The 15,032-nt window shown below is 27.5% G+C and overlaps 1 protein-coding gene across 3 annotated transcripts in view; it reads left to right on the forward strand.

Moving 5' to 3' along the window:
• LOC100207156 (coiled-coil domain-containing protein 180) overlaps positions 1-15,032 on the forward strand; it is a 105,879-nt gene that overhangs the window by 75,279 nt on the left and 15,568 nt on the right. For all 3 annotated transcript variants that reach the window (XM_065791253.1, XM_065791255.1, XM_065791254.1), the window contains 4 exons: positions 6,798-6,858; positions 6,925-7,040; positions 7,235-7,319; positions 7,450-7,548. In XM_065791253.1, the coding sequence (XP_065647325.1) occupies positions 6,798-6,858; positions 6,925-7,040; positions 7,235-7,319; positions 7,450-7,548 (361 nt within the window). The remainder of the gene's footprint in view (positions 1-6,797; positions 6,859-6,924; positions 7,041-7,234; positions 7,320-7,449; positions 7,549-15,032) is intronic.

Here is a 15,032-nt window from a genome sequence, read left to right on the forward strand (position 1 = left end):
CTGTTCCTAAGTGCTCCAAAAACGCTTATTTGTCTAGTTTTTTTCCTCGAACATCAGCTCTTTGGAATTTGCTTCCTTCATCTTGCTTTCCTGATTCATATAATTTGCAATCTTTTAAATCGTCCGTCAATCGTTATCTTGCTCTACAACCTTCATCTTTTCTCTTACAGTAACTTCCAACTTTAATTAGTGGCTGCTTGCAGCCTTGTTGGAAGCGAAGATGTTTAAAAAAAAAAAAAAATCTGCCAAGTGATAAAACCAATCATAATATAGAAAACAAAAAAAATTTCATGAGTCAAGTTAAGTTAGTTAAAAGTAAAGATTTTTAAAGTAATATAAGTTCCCATAATTCCATTTTCATAAATAAACTTGGCATGTAAGAGTTAAAGGAGTCTTTTACAAATGAATGTCCTTCCTAGTGTCAAGCTATTTTGCAGATCAAGAATAACTATTATTTATTGTGGTATTATCATTAAAAAGATTACCATCCAAGCTATATGAGCTCCTCCTACTATTACCCAAAATTAATTTTGTGGTTTTATATCCAAGTTTTCTTTCTTCTAGATAATTTTTTTTACCACGGCTAAAAAGCTTATCCTGCTTTAAGTATGTGTAGAATAATTCCTAAAAACAAAATTTATTTTATAATTACTTTCAGTAAACAATCTAATCAGCTGGCTATAGATCTGCAAATCCACACTCTTTATCTCTTTATTTTAAAATGTTTGCTACATATTGCTAGCAAATATTTTAGATATTCCAGAATTTCTCATTCAAACACAGTTGAGAAGGAACAATTAGTTGCATAAGAATTTAGGAAAAATCTAAAAAGTACTTAGACTTTAAGATGTTATTTATGTTCCCAGAAATAATTTCTGGCACATCTAATGCTAAATAAATGCTAAAAATGATAAATAATCCCAGATGTTGTTGATGGTGTGACTAAGGGATACTAAAGAGATCTACTTCAATATGAAAAATTAAAAAATGCAGCCAATTTTATTAGAGTGTTTTAAAAGTATTTTATAAATATTTTTTTTAATATTAAATAGAAATTTGTATCCTAAGAGTACTTTTTAATAAAAGTTAAATATAAAATTATACCAAAAATTTTGTTGAACTTTAAAATATATGAATCATGTGTCATGTGCGCATCTTAAATCTGCTATATTAAACTTGATGTGATGTTCTTAGCTTATTATTATATATGTTGTTGATCAACTATATATATTAGAGATGTCATGTTGAGGCTTTTTATTTTTTTTTTTAAAACATGCTCTTTTTATTTTTTTATGTTTTTGTTGTATTTTTTTATGTTTTTGTTGTGTTAGTCTTGAATCATAAATGTGCAACAAATGCCTTGGTAATATAAATTGAAAGTTCTTTTTAAAAAATGAAGTTGTCCAAATTAGGTTTTTTGAAATAATTCATTGTACAGAGGTATTTTAAAAATAGGTGTGAAAAATATATAATTTTTTATCATTTTATGTATCCTTGGTCTACAACCCTAGATAATGTTTACACCATCCAGTATGGTTGATACTGGTACAATGTCCTAGAAGCAAAGTTTTCTTTAATTAAGAATGCAAGATGTGTTGCATGCTTGACGCTTGTTATTACAGACATTTAATGTGTGCATTATCTTTTGTTTCAAAACTTTTAATAAACATTTATGAGTTTTTTTTTATTTTTATATCTTTCAAAAATAAAAAATTAGTTATGATGCTGTCGTAGATTTTATCTACAGTATAAAAATACACTGACACGTTTACAATAACTTTTAAATAGAAAGTGATTTGATGCATCTAGTTATTTAAACCAACTGAAAAAAGAAATTGGTTGACTTGATCAAAATTATAAACTTATCATTTTAAAAAATTTTCGAATAATATATATGTTGATAAATACTAGTAAACTACTTGGACAAAATAGAAAAGAAATGCATTTGTATATCAAACTCTCAAACATTAGTATCTCAAAAAAAATTTAATACTTTTCAAATGGTTTCATTTATTGCAACAGTTGAAATGGTAAATTTTTCTTTATAAATAAATCCTTCAGGATTTAAATCATTAAGGGATTTAAAAACTTTAGTCATTAGAAACTGCAAGTTTCGGAGATGGATTCTTGGAAACCGCAAGTTTCGGAGATGGATTCTTGGGTTATTGTCTAATTTTAACATTTTATCTAAAGACAAACCTAATCTCTTATGGAATATGTGTAGTGCTATTTTATAAATTTTATTTATGAGGTTGTTATTTTGTTTTGAGCAAAACATCCAAATCAAAGGTATAAAAAGTTAGACAATATATATATACATTAAGTAATTAAGTAGCTTGTTTATAAAATAAATAATTTTTTATATTAGAATTCCAAATACTTACTATTAACTTTTCCACATAGAGCTTTAATGTGATCACCAAATTTTTAATCCTTATTATATGTAACCTCAAGTAGTTTAACTTTATCCAGAGCAAAAATCTTATCCTTGCCAACCATTAAAAATTGGTTGTTTGAATATTTTTAACCAACTATAAATACTTGAAATTTTATGGGACTTATGATCATACAATTAAATTTAAACCAGTCAATGTCATTTAGTGTTTCATTTTGCAATGAAAAAATATCATTTTCAAGGTTCTCACAAGATCTTATCATAAACATAGAAAGTATAATTGTAAGCAAAGTTGTCTTAAAGTCTTTAATAAATCAAAAAAAGTTGGTTTATAACGATATTGTAGAATACTGACTCAAGAATTAATTTTTGAGACACTCTCATTAAAACTCCTAACCATTTAGAAAATGATAAACTCAGTTTAATGTTTGTTTACAATCACTTAGATATGATAGTAAAAGTTCAAGACTTTTAAGAGAAATACCTATATATATATATAAACCTAAAAAGTTTTTAATATAGCTATTTTTAAATTATGAGGAATCAGGTTGTATGCTTTTGAAAGATCCATAACCAATGAACCAATAATATCTCTATTATGCAACTATTCCTACCTTTTTTTCAGTAAAATAAAAAGCTGAGTACCATAACCTGTACAAATAGCATTTGTATGCAAAAAACAAAAATTTCCGTTTGTAAAAATGTTACAGGAAAAGTTAATAACTGATATAAAACATGTTAGTAAATATATTAAATTACTGCATTGGTTAATTAGTAGTTCAGTTAGTAATTCATTCATTGAATGTTGTTTTAAATTAAAGTTGCCTATTATAATAAAATCATTATAAAAGTGCAAATAAAAATTAAGCACTTATTTAAAGTGAATAAAGAAAGAATCATTTTTCTGAGATATAACTTATAAATAGCTAATATTAAAAATTTGCAATTTTTATTTAATTTCTAAAGTGATAATTTCTATATCAGGAGGAATAACTGCTTCATTTAACATTTTTAAAAGTATATTTTTGTTAATAAATGAAAGAAGACCTGTACTTGTGAATAGAAATGTCTAATACATAAGGAGTTTAAAACCTGATAATAAGAACTGATTAAAAGAACCTGATAATAAGAACTGCTTTGGTTTCTCCAATAACAAAAATTTCCAGCAGTTTTATTGATAAAGGAAGTAAAGCCTTTAAATTTATTGCATTTATGTTACTTACATTATTTTGGTATTTTAACCCAACAATCTAAAATAATTTATGACTGTTTTCTTCATTGGGGTTATACAAGAGTGATCATTTAGCTTAGAGGGATTAAGATATGTTAAATAGACTTAAGATAATCAGTATATTTCATTGCTAGCCTGCTTGGTCCAAATGCTACTTATCATTTGCCATTTTTATGCTATGCTTCAAAGGCGGAGTAATTAAAGTTATAAACCAAATTTTACTGCTGAAAATATTCATCTTGCAGTTCAGTGTCAGGAAATATAAAAATTACAAGTGATTTTCATTATAAGAAAGTTTCAATATAATCCATATAAAATCTATATTACTATCGTTACACATTAACTTTTGTTTAGAGCGCTCCTGCATAGGAGTATTCTGAATATGCCACATTTTTGCATAATGAACTACAAATATATTTAGGATATATTATTAGGAACTGCAAATATATTTAATAGAATTAGAGCAAACAAACAAAATATATATATTTAAAGTATCTTTTTAATACATTTTTTATAACATAGTTGTTATTTACATCCTCCAAGGTTCAATAAATAACTTTTTAGTTTAGATTTTAAACATATAAGTTTGGTGATCATATAAAGAGAACGTATTTAGTTAGGTTTGCAAAAAATTCTAATCTTTTAATGCTGAGTTTATAAAGGAACGTTTCCCAATAAGATATTGCATTATACTTTTGGATATTAAACTGACCTTTATTAGAAGTTATTTATTAGATCTCACTACACAGAGTAAACTATATATACATATAAATGCACATACATATATAACTAAATACAAATATACTATATACTTATATATTATATACATATACAAATGTAAATATGATATATATATATATATATATATATATATATATATATATATATATATATATATATATATATATATCCTATATATATATCCTATATAATATCCTATATATATATATATATATATATATATATATATATATATATATATATATATATATATATATTAGGGTGTCTCAAAAAAATTTTTTTTTCGAAAATCAAAATGTAGAAAATTTTAATCATATCATTATGTATTAGTAGCTTATAGTAAAAATTTCAGCCTCCCAAATCAACTCTAAGGTAAAGAAGGCGGTTTTAGACAATTTCTATATAATAGAATTTTTAAAATTCCAAATATAGATAGTTTTAAATTTAAAACACTCACAAAACACTGGTTTCGATTTAAAATATATCTAATAGAATAAGGAAGATACAGATTTTTTGTGACAATTTTATTTCAGATAGTATTTCTAAATTAAGTTGAAAAGCAACAAAAATGTAATGACAGTTGTGATACTTGTTAGATGTTCTGCAGGTACTTCTTTGTAACTTTCTTGGATACTTGCTGTCTTTTTTTTATGGACAACCTAGAAAAAAATAAAAAAAATTAAAAAGGCAGGTTATTTTATAAAATAATTAAATAATCCAAACAATAAAATTCCAAGTATTTAAAATTAATGGAAATACTTTAAAACGTTTTGCAGACATTATTGTATAGCATGCACGTACATTGGTTGGGGTAAGGGATTGTTAGGTGTAAATTGTTAGGTGCAATCGACTTCCTTTTTTTGTTATTAAAAATGTGCATGATATGTATCTATCCTTGTTATGTGTCCTTTTAATAAAGTCTTGGATCAGCTTTATGTGACGTTCTGCCCAATCATTTACCACTGCAAGCTGATGACACACACAGAGAACTTGACAAATGACTTAGGGCTCTCTCACTTTTACAAGCAGCTTTACCTTTCTCCCTCCACAGCAAAAGCTCTTCCTTAGTGATTTCTAAGAGAAAACTCTTTGCTCAGTAGCAAAATCATCAAGAGATGACATTGAAACAACGACTGGCTGCATTCCAGGTTTCTCAAGCACCATATATTCTTTTTCTGGAACAGCAAAATACAGCAATTTGTTAAGGATGTTGTTCTTAACGTGGGCATCAAGAGACAAAGTTACAAGCTGGGGAGCTAGATACCAAGTGTGGTGTAGAAGGCTTTTGTTGAGAACTTTCCCAATCTCTGCATAGGCTTTGTAAGTTGATTTGGAGCAAAGCTTTATAGTGGAAAGTCTAACAAATAAAACTTTCTACGCTTTCTTGCAGCCTTGTGGCATTTTTTTCCTGAAACCATTGTCTAAAAATATAGCTAACAGTACAGTTTATAAATTTATATATATTTATAATTTTATAGTATAAAATATAGTTTACAGTACAGTAGTTTGTTTTGTAACAGCAAATAATACTACTAAAAAATGCATATCATACATAGCATAGAAGTGTTGTTTTTTATTATAATTATCTACACTTAACAAATTATTTGAAAAAAGTCTCTTAGCAATTGAAAAATAAACTTTAATGAAATAAAAACTTATTATGTAAAACTATTATGTCCACACACAAATTTAATGTTAGGAGAATTAGCAAACAAATCTTTTTTTTTTAACGTCTTATTAAAATTATTAATTATATTATTTTTAATTTTTTAATAATTTTTGTTATCTATTATGAATAAAAATATGTAAATAACTAAAAAAAATTTAAAAAGTAGTTTATATATTTGAGAAATAAGGCCTAAGGTACCTAAAAAGTACATATAATTGCGATTGAAACCACAGTTGTTTAAAGAAGTAAAGGGGATTATTACATTAGTTATTAGGGTAATATTATGTTAAAAAGAGGTAAGGTAAAATATAATTTTTAAATTTTAATTTGCCATATGTTAAAAAAGAATATTTAATCATTAATTACTTAGGAAATAAAATCAAAACTGATGAAAAGCTGAGCATGGTCCTAATGGTACATATTATTGAAATGTACAATAGAAAATTAGAAATAAAAAAATTATTAATAATGGTGCTAAAAGTTGTATTTTGGAATCTTTTCATTTTACTAGTATGTTGTGGAAAATAGTATTAAACCTGAAGCTCTCTCCATGTGTTTATAAATTTGTTTTCTCCATATTTACAAAACTGCTTTTTTTTTTTAATTTATATAATATTGTTTTTATTTCAAAAATAGCAATGGAATGCCACCATTTAAATAGGTTTATTGCAGGTTCTTTTAGCATGTATTTTATAAAAACAATGACTGTAATATAATAATTATTACAAGTTTATTTTTCATTATTTATTCATTTTCATTAGCTTATTTTCTGAAGGTGGAAACTTTTCCTATGATGAAACTGTGGCATTAAAAAAGAAATTAGTAAGTCTATTACAACTTTTTTATGATTTTATTGGGGAATATTTAAATAGGAAATTTTATTTTCAGGCGAAAATGGTTCGTAAAATGAATTTATCAGAGAGTAAAGTGATAAAAAAATTGGATTTATTGGAACAAAGGAGAGAAGGGTTTGCCAAAGAATTTGCTCAATGTTTTCAAGAAAGGTTTATAATATTTAAATTTAAAAATGTAGTAAAGCAGAGTAATTTAAACAGGTTACAATTTAAGATTCAAATTGTTACATGTACTATCTCACATTGCTGAATTAATTCTAACATCTTAATTAATATTAACTAAAAATAAAAATAAAAGTTCAAAACTTTAAAAGATGCAAAAATGATTTTTGATTTTTTTCTAGATTTAGCTATCATTTTGCTGATGTTTCTTTTGTGGAGAAGACAAAGTGCAGTTTGAGAGGTATTCAGTTGAAAATAAAAAGTGAGGTAAGATATTTATATTTTTAGTTTATCTCAATATTATCAACTTTATGAAAATTAAATATTGCACGTTTTTTTCAATAATAAAAGTTCAATGCTTTTTATTTGTGTTTTATAAAACATTTGTTTATGCAAGATGGCTAAGTGTAGTTCTCAAGGCATCAATTTAAAGCAGAAGATTTTAGCATTTGGTCAACAAATTGAAAATTTCAATAAGAACCCCACTGTTGAGACAGTAAGTTATATTTATATTTAGTATTATCAAATTATTTAATGTGAAAAAAAGTTTAGGTAAAAGTTTACTTTTTAAACTTTGTATTTTCCTGCTTTAAGTTTTATAAGGTTATATAATATTAAACTTTTATACATGCACATGCACAACACGCACAACATGCACTTGCAGCAAAATGTACTTTGAACTCTGTTATCTAGAAAAAAAATTCTTCCTTGAATTTATTTTGAATCTAGAAGAAAAATTGTTTTTGAAAAAATAGCTTTCATAAAAATTTAAGCTTAAAATTAAAGCCTTTATTGTAAGTTCAATTCCATTATTTGGCATTATGTCACTTGACTTGTTTTTCTCCACAGCAGCAACAAAATTTGTTTTTTGGAGTTGAATCAATGAAAAGCAACTGGGTTGTGTTTTTAGGTGATGTTTTCTTAACTGGGTTTGTTTTTTGGAGTTAAAAGTGTTGAAAAGCAGTTGAAACCTTGTCATATAAAATAAAAATGAACTTAAAAAATAAAAATTCTTAACTGCAATTGCCTCTCATTTTTAAAATGATAACTAAATATTAGATTTTTTTGTGGAAGTTTGTTCTGATGAATTAAAAAACTTCCATCAATAAACAGCATCAGGTTACTCGGTGGCATCAGTTAAGAAAAATCCTATAAAAGACCAAAAATTACTATTCTAAAATCCAGCAACATGTAGCAATAAGTCGTGTTTTCAGACAAAGTGCTAGTAAAATAATTAGTAGCACACAATTTCAATATTCACTAGCCACTTACTTCACGCTTCAATTCCAAACATGTTGCTTTTTTTTTTAAGCAATCTTTAGAAGTTATAATTTGAAGCAACTGCTGACGGTTGTGTTCGTTTACACAAGCTGAGACTGTCAAATACAGAAATTTGGAATTTCTGTATTTGACAGTCTCTAATTTTTAAAATTGAAAACTTTAAAGATTAATGTGTCTAATTGGTTATGGTTTTTAAAATACCGAGGTTGATATTTTCATGCTCAACAGGACAATATGCTATCAGGCAAATAAATTATGAAGACGTGGCTTCAAAAAAATGTGGAGAAAGAAAGTTTTTTTTGCTATAAATATTGAGTGGTCAAATGCTTTTGACTATAACTGTGTTTTGTAAAACATTTGTTTGCATAATATCAATTACTATCAAACTTTCATAGTTTTCTATCAAAATGTAGAATGTAAAACATTTAAGGAGAAAAATGTAAAATATAGCCATTAGACATTTCATTTCAGAAAATGCAAGTGTTCTAATTATTGGCAACTCTTTTTTTAACACTATTAGTTACAGTTTTATTTTTCATTCACTTAAAATATTAGTTTTAAATAAATAAATTTATTTTTACCCTTACATTCATTAAGATTTAAATATTGACAATAGTTTACTGCAGTTATTTTGTGTTGGTAACATTAAAAAAATTTGTAACAGTGTTTCTTAACATTGATAAGCTGGATTATGTAAAAATGTATGAGTTGTCACAGAAAATAGTAAAGTTATAAAACTGTATAACAAATAGTTTTTGTTAGCTGTTTTTCTGTGAACTTGATTTTTGAATTTATATTAAGTTGTGATTTTTAATAGAAATATTTTAACTTAGATGCATAAAAACTGGATAAACTAAAGATGTTGCTGAAATAAAAAATTTCAGACATTTATGTTTCATTAAACATTCAAATAACTCTCAAGAAAAAACTTAAAATTTAACAATAGTTCATAGTAATAATGTAAAAAACTGAGTTTATAATGACATGCAAATCAACTTAAAAACAATTCTCTTTCAAAAAAGTTTAATAAAATGAATTGCTAATGTTTAAAGGATACTGGTTATATAACATGTTATAAGGTTTAGAATGGTTTTTTTTTATATTTGATACTTATATTTGCCTTTTTATTGAAATGTATATACATATTTATTATCTTAAAAAAAAAACCATTCTAAACCTTATAACATGTTACATAACCAGTATCCTTTAAACATTAGCAATTCATTTTATTAAACTTTTTTGAAAGAGAATTGTTTACAGTTATAGTAGATAAAGATAATAAATATGTATATACTGCTTGCTCAAACCTTAACTCTTGGTTGGGTTATGTACTGAAACTCTATTCTTATTCAGTATGAGATCACTGTTTTATGGGTTTTAATTACAGTTATAGTAGATAAAGATAATAAATATGTATATATTGCTTGCTCAAACCTTAACTCTTGGTTGGGTTATGTACTGAAACTCTATTCTTATTCAGTATGAGATCACTGTTTTATGCAGATATATATATATATATATATATATATATATATATATATATATATATATATATATATATATATAATATCTTTAAAAGTCGTATTTTTTTATACAATATGTTTATAATATGTATGTTGATTTCAATAAAAAGGCAGCGTATAAATAATTTTTAAATATAATTTTTGATATAATAATATATTAACGATATTTTGCTAACCTATTGTGATCAGCATCACCAGGTAATAATAAAACGTTAGAAAATAAAATAAAACAAACGTTTAAAAAGAAGACATTAAAAAGTATCAAATATAAAAACCAATTAAATACTATAATAGTCAGTTAAATTTTTTGTCAAAATGGGTCCCCAAGTTTTTTTTTAACCTTATCCTCCTCATCTCAATTTAGAGTACCTTGCCCAATACTTATCTCATATCAAACTCTTGTTATGTTAATCTCCAGGGATTCTCTAATTTTTCTTATCCTGTATTTTAGAACGACTGCCAAAGTCTTAGGATTTAGCCAATCAAAGTTACAACGGCATGTTCTTGAATGTTCCATGGACTTGAGCATTTTTGATTCCTGAACTTGAGCATTTTTGATTTTTACAAGCACTTTGGTGTTCTGCACTTCTTGAAATGATTTTCTTTTTGGTCTTGAAAAAATCTGAAAAAAAGATCTGGAAAAAAAATATATATATATATATATATATATATATATATATATATATATATATATATATATATATATATATATATATATATATAATGAAAGAATACAGAAAAAAATTATTAGTTCATGCTCCAAATGAAGCAAACAAAAAATTATATTCAAGTAAGAAGTTAATTAATGAATTAAATTTATATCTCTAATATCAAATAAGATCTAATGATTATGAGATAATTAATAATACAACAAACAAATCTAAGAATTATCATTATTTAAAAAAAAAATGAAATGAAAGAAAAATTCTATAAATGACAAAATGACATCAGTTACAAAATCAATTTTTGAAAAAAAATCGTCTCAACCGAGTTTTAAAACCTGCTATACTAAATTTGGCAATTATTAATCTGGATAAAGCAACTACTGAACTACTTAATCTTGGTCCAAAATTTGTCCCATTACAAAAGAACATTCCTTATATGGACATATTTACTAATATTAAAACTTGTACGTTAGAACTAGAACAACAAAATAAACAAAAGGCTGAGATTCTTCAACAAAACTGTTCAAAAATTCTAACCAGTTTTTTAAAATATAAAATAAAAGATAATTTAACAAAACAGCAACGTTTTTCTTTACAAAACCTAAAAAAGCATTAGCATCTATATGCTAATGCTAAAAAAGCATTAGCATCTAAACGGATATTTTTTTTTTTTTTTTTTTTTAAACATCTTCGCTTCCAACAAGGCTGCAAGCAGCCACTAATTAAAGTTGGAAGTTACTGTAAGAGAAAAGATGAAGATTGTAGAGCAAGATAACGATTGACGGACGACTTAAAAGATTGCAAATTATATGAATCAGGAAAGCAAGATGAAGGAAGCGAATTCCAAAGAACTGATGTTCGAGGAAAAAAACTAGACGAATAAGCGCTTTTGGAGCACTTAGGAACAGTCACAGAAAAAGGATGACACTTAATTGAATGACGAGTAACACGAGAATGAATTTTAGTAGATGGCACAAGAGACGCTAGCTCTTTAGAGCAGTGCCCATTATAGTATTTGTAGAAAAGAGAAAGAGAAGCAACATTACGACGATGTGATAATGGTTGGAGGTTGGCTGCAAGAGCAGGTCCAACTATGTTTACAATGCGTTTTTGCACCTTGTCTAAAAGAGAAAGAACATCATTAGAAGATCCGCCCCAGATATGGCAACAGTATTCCATACAAGGCCGGAATTGAGATTTATAGAGATAGAGAATAGAATCCGAAGTAAGAAAGTGACGAGCTCGATAAAGAGATGCAACCTTAGCAGATGCTAATTTTGCAACTGTTTTGATATATGGTTTCCAAGAAAGATTGGAAGTAAGAGTTAATCCTAGAAGATGAAGAGTAGGTGACTCATCGAGTACATCACCGTTCATAAATATAGGAAGATCTAAATTATTGCGATAACGATTGGCTGAAAAAAATTGAGTTTTATCTGAATTAAAGTTCACCAGCCACTGTGAGCCCCATGCTGTAGCAGAAGTGAGATCCTTTTCAAGTTCAACTGCCCCCTCCAAGCAATCAGAGGGTGATGGTTTCTTATCACGACAAGAATAAATGGTAGTATCATCAGCAAACAATGCCACCTTAGATGAGAGAATATCTGGAAGATCGTTAATGTAAATTAAAAAGAGTATAGGGCCAAGGATAGAACCTTGAGGAACCCCTGAAGTTACAGAATAAGAAGAAGAGTGTTGTCCATCGAGGACAACTTTTATGCTACGATTGGAAAGGAAGGATTCAATGATCTTAAAGATGTTGCCGGATACACCATAAGAAGAAAGCTTATGGAGAAGACCAGCATGCCAAACTTTATCAAAAGCTTTTGAAATGTCAAGAGCGATGGCCTTAACCTCTCCACCTTCATCTAATGCACGATAAAACCTGTCAGTTATTACTGTTAGCAAATCAGCTGTAGAACGAGAAGATCGAAATCCATATTGATGGTCAGAAAGTAAGTTATTAGATTCAAGATGAGAAATTAAGTGTTTGTTAATTAAAGATTCAAAAACCTTGCTTATGATAGGAAGAAGACTTATGGGACGGTAGTTAGACGAATCAGATCGCTCCCCAGAATTTTTGAAGATAGGGATAACAGATGCGGCTTTCCAGCAGGCTGGAAAACAAGACTCTGATAAGCACTTGTTGAATAGTTTTGAGAGTATAGACGAGTATAGAGAGTATATATCATCAAAATATATCCATTTGACAAAGGAACAGGTTTTGCTTTATTATACGAAAATGAAGCAAAAGATAAATTAGAAGAACAAATAAAAAATAGTAAAGTTATTGATTACAACTCAACACCGACTTTCACTACTAAATTTTAAAAAACTGTTATGTAAATTAAGAAAACAGAATAAGTTAGACAATGCTACTTATTTTAAAATGTATCCATCAGATTGCATTCCACATAGAACCTATGGAATGGTTAAAGCTCACAAACTAGAAAAAAACTACTCAATGGGTCCTGTTTTTTCCACTACTAACACACCTCCTTATGGAGCATCTAAGTATCTGGTTAAAATTATCCAACCAACGTTAAACAAAAATATAACTCGACTAATAATTTCAAGAAACTTTGTCAATGATCCTAAAGAATGGAAGGTAGGCCCTAATGAAATTCAAGTTTCATTCAATGTAGTTAATTTATATTCATCCATACCAATTGATGAAGCAATTCTTGTTATTGTTAACATATTGAATGATGATCTTGACAATTTAAAAACTAGGACTAAATTAACTCTAAATAGATATGCACCAGTTAATTGAACTTTCATTAAGCAACTGTTATTTTGTATACAAAAATAAAATCCGAATTTTACCTAATTCAGGTCCAATTGGTTTATCATTGATGGTAGTTAAAGCTAAAGCATTTTTGCAAAGTATAGAAAAAAGAGCCCTTAATATAGCCTTTGTTAATTCATTCCAACCAATAACTTTTAAAAGATATGTGGATGATAGCCATGTTTGCTTTGATTCAAAAGAAAAGCAAGAATTGTTTCTTGAAACTTTAAATGAACAAAACCCCTCCATAAAATATACTGTTGAACTTGAAAACGAAAGAAAACAACTTAATTTTTTAAATATTTGTATTACAAATTCAATACAATGAATGGATTTTATGAGTTTCAAGTACATCGTAAGGATGCGATAACAAATGTTCAAATAAAACCAAACTCCAACATCAACCCAAGCATAACCACTGGCGTCTTTAAAGATTTTTTATGTAGAGCAAAACAAATCTGCTCTCAAAAATATCTCTCATAAGAAATTAATTTTCTCATAAATACATTTTTTGAAAGCGGTTATAACAAAAGTAATATAAAAATAAACAAAAACTATTTAGACCGCGTTTAAAAAAATACTGCATCTAACCAATTAGATAATCAGTTTTTAAAACTACCTTGGATACCTATCATTGGTCCAAAACTCTGAAGAGAGTTTAGAAAACAAAACATCAGAGTTGTATTTACTTCAGCTCTCAATTTAAAAAACATATTATGCAACAGCAAAACAAAACTACCTCTGAACTCAAATCCGGGAGTTTATTAACTTAAATGCTCATATGGAAATATATATATATATATATATATATATATATATATATATATATATATATATATATATATATATATATATATATATATATATTCTATGCTTCATGTCCTGCTGCCTTGTAGGATACGCCTTTTTAGGCAAAGACTAGGAGATGCCAACTCCGATTTAAAACACCCCCTGCCTTGGGGCTCTTGGTTGAGTAAAGGCTAGAGATGGTGTCTCGATAAAAATACTCATCTTGGGCAGATGTTAAATGCGCCCGGCTACTGTCTTGTAGAAGGCCTCCTAGGCAAAGACTTAAGGGGTAAACAGATTCTATCTGTTGACCAGTCTCGCACCCCTTCTTCATCTATTAGGCTGGCGCAGATGTATTTTTAATACATTGTTTCCAGTTAAGGATGTTGAATGCTGGATCTTCTTGACTCAATGCATGGGTTTTGCTTGTGTCTCTGTTTTTATGACTAGGCAACTCATTCTATTATCTCCTTATGAGGGTACAGCTCAAAAACTCAGTTTTATGGTTCTGAGGCCGGCTGGTAGTCAGGTTTCCCGAACTCTGTGGTAGCTCTCAGAGAGGCTCATTCCATCAACAGCTGAAAAATATCAAAGTATTAACAGTGCCATGTTGTGCATGGATGGTGTCCCTGTTTGTACTTTTGGTGTGCATTGCGGAGGCCACATTTGGAGCCCTTTGTTACGGCTTAGGGTTTATTAGTAGTAATGAGGCAATTGCTTGGGCTATTAAACGGTGTTCTGAGTACTATCTATGCTTTGAGTCAAGTTCTTCAATCTAATTTAAAAATGAATAAAGTACCAAAAACTATAAAACACAAAAAACCATCATCATCACCAAGTTCTCAAAACCTATCATTCACTAATATTCGTGGTCTTCAAAGTAACTTTTCTTCTGTTGAGTCTTACCTCTTGCAAAGTTCACCAGTGTTGATGG

Source organism: Hydra vulgaris, chromosome 02, assembly GCF_038396675.1.
Source record: "Hydra vulgaris chromosome 02, alternate assembly HydraT2T_AEP".
Taxonomy (NCBI): Eukaryota; Metazoa; Cnidaria; class Hydrozoa; order Anthoathecata; family Hydridae; genus Hydra; species Hydra vulgaris.